Source organism: Engraulis encrasicolus, chromosome 9 (genome assembly GCF_034702125.1).
Source record: "Engraulis encrasicolus isolate BLACKSEA-1 chromosome 9, IST_EnEncr_1.0, whole genome shotgun sequence".
Taxonomy (NCBI): domain Eukaryota; kingdom Metazoa; phylum Chordata; class Actinopteri; order Clupeiformes; family Engraulidae; genus Engraulis; species Engraulis encrasicolus.
The window spans coordinates 32143722-32151221 of NC_085865.1; the positions used below are offsets into that span (position 1 = coordinate 32143722).

General features: G+C 44.0%; 1 protein-coding gene across 12 annotated transcripts in view; it reads right to left on the reverse strand.

Moving 5' to 3' along the window:
- The window catches only part of kmt2ca (lysine (K)-specific methyltransferase 2Ca), a 244243-nt gene that overhangs the window by 197683 nt on the left and 39060 nt on the right, over nucleotides 1-7500 (reverse strand). For all 12 annotated transcript variants that reach the window (XM_063206925.1, XM_063206924.1, XM_063206918.1 and 9 more), the window contains exon 4: nucleotides 2985-3144. In XM_063206925.1, the coding sequence (XP_063062995.1) occupies nucleotides 2985-3144 (160 nt within the window). The remainder of the gene's footprint in view (nucleotides 1-2984; nucleotides 3145-7500) is intronic.

Sequence of the window (7500 nt, forward strand, 5' to 3'; positions counted from 1 at the left end):
CAAACCTGTTTTGGAATACCTTGCTTTGCCGAATGGACTTTTCCCGCCAACTTGAGGACTGCAATATCAGGGCGAGTGTAACAAAAAAAGAAATTAAAACATTAACTTTTGTATTACTCAGAAGACTAAGTCTGAAAAAGGTTTCACCGTGCCAGAACAAAATCAAGAGAACACCACCCTGCTGTAGACCTACAACAAAAATCCAACCACTGCAACATTTGCTACGTCATACAAGTTAGATTATACCCATTTCCCTCATAAATTGACCGAAATGGCAATGACCATCTCTTTCTATCCATCCATCCTCAATTTAATAATTTATTCGCCATTCCATATCACTGTAGTCATATTTATTTCATTTTGAGGCGAAAAGCATTAACCAGAGTCAAATAAAATAAACCGTCTGGGTAATAAATGTGTTGAACGCCCATGTCGTTCTTGGTTTCCCCTTGGTCACCACATGACCAGACACCCACCCAAACACACTTGCATACGGTACGCGCTCCCCACAACCCTGATCACATTCCACACTCCACATCAGTGCCATGTCACTCTGTGGTGGGATGCGGGGAGTGGGGGAGACCAACAGTGACACGGAGGAAAAGAGGCAAAGCACAGTCAACGCCAGTTCAAAACAACCAATCCACAAACACTTTCTCTGGCGCTGTTTCTCTCAAACAAATGTCAACATGTACACTTACGCGTGCATGCACACAAAAGCAAGTCTCTTATATTGATATTTTCTCTGGTTCTATCCATCATTCTTAGACACACACAGACAGACACACACACAGACACACACACAGACACACACACAGACAGACACACACACAGACACTTCTTCTATGAAAGCTGAGACATAGTGCTGAATCATCTTTCGTCAAAGGATATTCTTAGAGACCACCCTGAAGAAAATTCTCACCCATCCTCCACAAAGCATATTGTGTGTGTGTGTGTGTGTGTGTGTGTGTGTGTGTGTGTGTGTGTGTGTGTGTGTGTGTGTGTGTGTGTGTGTGTGTGTGTGTGTGTGTGTGTGTGTGTGTGTGTGTGTGTGTGTGTGTGTGTGTGTGTGTGTTAAATAGTGAACCAAAACACTTTGCTAATGTCAGTGTGTAAAGCAGCATTAAGAAGTTGACATTGTGCTAATTTGAGCTACAGAGAAAAGAACCCCTCCCCCTTCACGCTCTCCTCTGTCACTCCACCTGTTCTCTTCTCCTCCCTCTTTTCTTCTCTGCCCTCCATCTCTTTCCTCACTTTCCTCTCCACCCTCCCACAATATCTCTCTCTCTCTCTCTCTCTCTCTCTCTCTCTCTCTTTCTCTCTCTCATTTCTGCCACTTTCTCTCCCTCTCCTCCACCCTCCATCTCTCTCCTCCCTCTCACACGTTTCCTCCCCTCTTTCCTCTGTCTCTCCGCCTACCTTTTCCTCTTCATCCTCTCTCCTTTTCTATGTTCCTCTCTTCCTGCCTCCCCCTTTCTTTCCCTCTCCTCTCCCCCCTCCCTTCCTCCTCTTCCTCTCCTCCCTCCCACTCTCTTTCCTCCCTCTTCTCTGTGTACTAATTACTGTCGCTGCATTTCAGTCTGCCAGTCCTGTACTGCTGGTGCTGGAGGCTCTCGAACACCCTGCACATTCATTCCCTCTTCCTCTGCCATACACACGCACAACACACCTTCTCTCTCTCCCTATCTCTCTCTCTGCCCTTCGCTCTCCCTCTCCCTCCCTCTCCCTCGCCCTCGCTTGCTCATTTTACACATACAAACACATTTTCAAACACAAACACGCACACATCCACACACATTCTTTCCAACACACCAATACGCATGCAAACAGTACATACATTTTATTTCAACACGCACATTATCTATCCTTCTTACATTAACGCACACGCACGCACGCACGCACGCAAGCACGCACGTACGCACGCACACTCTCTTGTTCCCCTCTCACTCTCTGGTTCATTCTTTCCTGGTGCAATTATTTCTGCTATGAACCCTCCCCCCACCACATCAACCCTGCCTCTTCCACATTTACCGTCTGCTTCTCTCATCCTCTGCCTCTCCCTCCTTTTGGCCTTCTCTCAACTGTACTGTCTGCCCCACATTGTACAGACCTACAGACCTTTGTATAGACCGCTTGAGCTCTAGTAAACCTTGAGTCCACACACAGAGAACTTGAACTGCAAGGCTACAGCACCAAGGACCAACTGTCTCTAAACTTTGCTCTCAGACTTACACGTGGCCATCAGCTACACAGAGATACAGAGCTAGTCTACATAGAAACATTTTCACTAAATGCGATATTTTTGTTGAGTGTTTGGGCCTCGCGTCCACATGGCACAGGCGTTTTGGGTACCCCAGAACAATATTTTTTGGGAGCGGGTTCCATAGTGGTTTAATTTTGCATTACTGAAGCTAAATCTACTGGTGTTATATCAACAGTGCATTATTGGAGGGCAAATTTGCATGATAAGAGTAATGGACATTAGTGGTGGTTTACACCAACTTTGTTCCCACAACTACTGTATTCTGCATGTATTGCATCTTTTTCAGCAAGCCTCTCGTTGCTTTGTTTATGTGATATTTTACAGATCCATTTTACCCGGTTCAAAAAAAAAAAAACCTTCTTAGATTCTCGTGTGGACTTCGCAACAGGCACACACGCGCACACGCACACACACACGGCTTTGGGATTGTCAAACTCACACACAGACATAACCCGTTTGTTATCAAATTCACTCTCTCACAAACCCAAAAACACCTGGTTTTGGCACTTCCTCAGACTGTCTGAGACACACACAGACTTTGACTTTGCTTTTGGCGTTCCCACACAAGTTCTTGCACACATACAAACACTCACGCACACACAAACAAAAAAACACACACAAACGAAAACATACAAACGAAAACATACAAACGAACACACACAAACGAACACACACACGAAAACACACACACGAAAACACACACATACACACACACACACACCTGGTTTTGGCGTTTTCAGAGGCTGAGGCCGAGGAGCCGGCCGAGTCCTCGGACACGGAACGCTGGAAGAGCGGCGAGAGGGGGTCCAGATCCCCCGGGCAAAACAGCAGCGGACGCAGAGGCTCCTCCTCCTCCAGGTCAAGATCCAGCTCTGCCGCTTCTAGAGAGAGAGAGAGAGAGAGAGAGAGAGAGAGAGAGAGAGAGAGAGAGAGAGAGAGACAAACGTCAGTCCAGTTTCTGTACAGCATGACTGAAAAAAAGTAAATCTCTCGACACATCTGGAGAAATCAACAAGACAGTTCCAATTAATGTTAAATGCACAAGGAACGTTATGAAGACACATTGACGACCAGTTAGAGAGCGAGCACATGGCCAAAATGAACACACATTCTAGGTGGCAACATTTGTCAAACCCTGGAAATGGGTAGACTCTACCGACATCTGCAAACCGCTATTAAGTCCTTTGCCGTGCTTTCATATGATCTTGACTTGTTGGTATTGGAAATCAGAAAAAGACTCGTCAGTCATGGCATGACGCAGACATTGCTGACACAAATTGGACAGCTATTGATGTGAAATATGCCAACAAAACTGGGATGAAAAACTTCCAAAGCACTTTCAGACAATACAATTCCAAAATGATCAAACGAAGTGATTCTCGTTAAGACATGAAGACAAAATCTCTGCATCAATCCACACCACGAGTAGGCTTTTCTTTCCAACTTGGTTGTCTACCTGAATTCAACGGGCATGCATAAAACATTGTCGCCGTAAAAAAAAAACGATGTTCTTCACATCCAACTTCTCAGTAAATCCCAAAGGTTTTTTGGAACAGATTCCTAAGCAAATGGATGATGCAGCATGGCTATCACACATGTGGCATAATCTCCCCCACTCACCTGCTATGGCTAATACAGAGGCTTGCATATACAGTACTCAGTGTGACAGCAGAGGGTTAGAGTCATGGATGACATGTGGCAGTGGAAACACGCAACAGCTTTGCAAGAGAACATTTATGTTACTTAACGTCAATCAAGCAAAAAAACTGTAGAGCAGCCTGTGTACCTCAACCCAACTGTTTAATGAAGCCATTTAATTTAAAGCCACTAAAATGAAGACCAAAAGACAGCCACCAGACAGACGTCTCAGTTCATTAAAACACTGATGAAGTGTAAAGAGGGAGATACAATATCAGCTTTTCAATCTAAGTAGAACTTGAGTAGTATTACACCAGTCTCTTTCGTACTTGCCAGAAAGCATTTCTCCCTAGTCCAGGAATGCATGCAAACACATTTGATTCAAAACATCACAACCAGGTACCATCTATGCAAATCATGCAATCACATTCATACCGTCCATTTCTGATGTCATTTTGCCATTCGTGGACCAATATTTTAAAACAATGTGACCAAGTGACCAAAACTGGTACCTGTTCCAAATGTTACTGTGATAAAACAACCAATACCAAACCTATAGAGCACCATAAAACATATTCAAGCCAGTGACCAGTGTTGTTATAGGAATGCAATAGGACTAGGGTGACCAGCTGTCCGGACTTCGGCCGGACAACCCCGCCCCTTAACTTTCTAACCTCGCGTCCTCGCGCGCACCCATTGCTTCGACTTGCCGAATCCCCGCCTCCGTGGAGAAAACAGTGAAGTTGGCATTCTAAACTGTAGGCAGAAATCAGGGAACAGCGCTGCCATCTTACCTCAGACTAACTCAGCTGCCAACAGCAGTTTTACTTGTAAAGCAATATTTTTGGGAAGGATTTTCGCATTTCATTACCTCACTCCGATAAAGGAGTCATCAGCACCACTAACTTAATATTGTATCAGAGACGGCAGGTTACGATAGACAAATCCTTCCGTTGTTGTCTGTGTAGAAAATAGGCTATTTCATATTTTTTTTTAAATGTATTTTGGGTAGTCATGCATTCGTAGGCCTAATAGCCAACAATTAATTTGATTTACTTTACTCAAAATTGGTCAGAAGTATGTTTATCAGCGGTGTTTTAAGGGAGGCAAACCGATTCTGTCAACCTTTTTCTCATGCAGACGCTGGAGCTCAAAATAGCCTACAGACAGCGCCCGTGCAGAAAGACGTTTCTTTGCCCTGTTTGTAAAGTTGTGAGAACCCTCGTATCGTTGTAAAGGCATTTAGCGGACAAACTTAGTTGCACTATGCGTTGCCACCAGTGCAGGAAAAAATAGGAAACAGACAGTAGACAATAATATAGTTACCTTATTTAACTTTCATACAGTCAGTTAATGAACTTCATATAGGGCTATTGCACGGATATTTCCCCGACATAAGGCGACAGCAATCAGTTAATTCGCTGGGAGAACTCTGGGGTTATATCTGGAGTAACATGGCGGCCGCAGATATCGGAAACGCGACCGACTGTCAAGGTCTAGTTTGCGTCAATGACGTTGCCTCGCATCTCGAGGCCATAAGCAAAAGGCTAGGAGGAAAGGAAAGACAAAGAGAGGGACACACGGACGTCGTGAACAGGTCGTAAAAACGGACCGATGGCCACCCTAAATAGGACTCAAAACAGATTGACTCAGTCCACACACACACACATACACGCACACACGCACACACACACACTTTATCTGACCCTTCCCCCCACAGACACGCGGGCCACTGTGTTCATTGGAGCAAAGATTTTGCTGACTCCGCAACTTCAGGTAGAGCAGGCAAAGAAAAAGTCTCTCCACAGTGAATAGTGACTTCAGTGCACCAATGCACTCAAAAACAGAAAAGCCCACAAACAAACGTGAATCACACAAGAGGCTGATCTGACCTTTGCTGTTGACCTTTGAAAGTAAAAGATATGATTGACTTTCTGGTAGTGCAGTTGCCCACACAATGGAGTCAACCAGCAAACGAATGACAGACACAGACACCACAGTTTCCATTCAAAAAGAGATGCCACTAGAACAAAATGTCACATTTAATCAAACAGTGCAAGGTCTTGCCCCGATCCAAACTATACTCTTCCTATACAAGAAGACACCTCTGTTACACACCTGCTCTAGCCCTAGAACTAGTCTTTATTTTTCATCAATGCCAACTCAGTCAAATTGCAGTCAAATTATCCGCCTAAAAACAGAGCAGGCAGGAGAAGATGGGCTACTGCACGACTGAGTGTTTGAGACAGAGAGACTGGATAATGGAATCTCTGGTTTGAGATGAGCGAAGACAGTTTGCTGGGAGCAGTAAAAAAGCTGTTCTTCAGATGCCAGACTCAAGGCTGTCTGCCCACTGGAGCACCCTCATCAGTTTGGAGTTCTCTTTTAATCTAGCTACAAAAGCTAGACATCTAGCGTCTCCCCCCTGAGTGTGTATGTCTGTGTCTGGTTGTGTTTCTGACTGTATATATCTGTAAAGGACTTACATTCATACAGACCAAAATCCATTCCAATCATCCATAGTTACTCTCCATCAAAAATATCCTCAATACACTTTAAATAAAATAAGGAGGGGGAGAGACGACAAAAACAAAGGCAAGAATAAGAATTTCGATAAGATGCGCTGTTTGCTGACCCGGAAGTGATCCGTTAGCGGCTCATTAGGGAAATGTCTGCAGAGAGAGTGGGGGTGGGGGAGGTGGGGGTTATAAATACATTTCCGCAGGCCTCAGCAGTCTTGCTGCACATTACTGCATCATCCCGCACTGTCCTGCTCCTCCCTTCTACTGCCCTACCCTACCACCCTGTCTAGACAACAACAACACTATACGCCTGCAACCAAGTCAAACCTCATCAATGTAATCCACATCCAGAGGTTCAGCCAGGAAAGAGCCAAACTGAATATTGGCAGAAACATTTTACTTATTGTCTATATATACACACACACAATCACTAAATTCAAAATGGATTGAAGTGCAATTAAGCGAAAAAGCATTACTACAGGCCCTATCTAAATGCATTAGAGAATCACAACAAAGCCGTTTTACTTCATCCATTTCATTTAAAACTTGAAAGTCAGATGGTATCGATTCTATGCAAACTCAATGAGCTATTCTATGCCTTTGTTTACTTTCATTTGAATAATTACAGCTTATATCTAACGAGCCCCCAAAATTCATCACCAGAAGACGTTAGAAGTGGATTATAAGCTTATTAGACCAAAAAAAAGGATTTCTCAATACAGACATGTACTCTGTCTAAAAATGCGGATGTTTAGGTCCCCAGTCCTTATGGATGGGTTCATAGTTAAAGTAACACTTAAAGTTACTTCAGTTTAGTCCTTCGGTCATGGGTAATAATATACAGCACGGAGTATGATTCACAGTTCACTTTATTAACCCACAGTAATCTCACGAGCCTCCTTAAATACCTGGCCACATCATATACATTCCATCACATATCATTTCGCCCTTAGGTCGACATATCCTTCCGCCCTTTGACCATACAGTCCCTTCACATGACCACATCCCAGTTACCACACTACAACAACAATAACAAATATTATCACAAATATAATCTTACAGTTAGCCTTCACATAG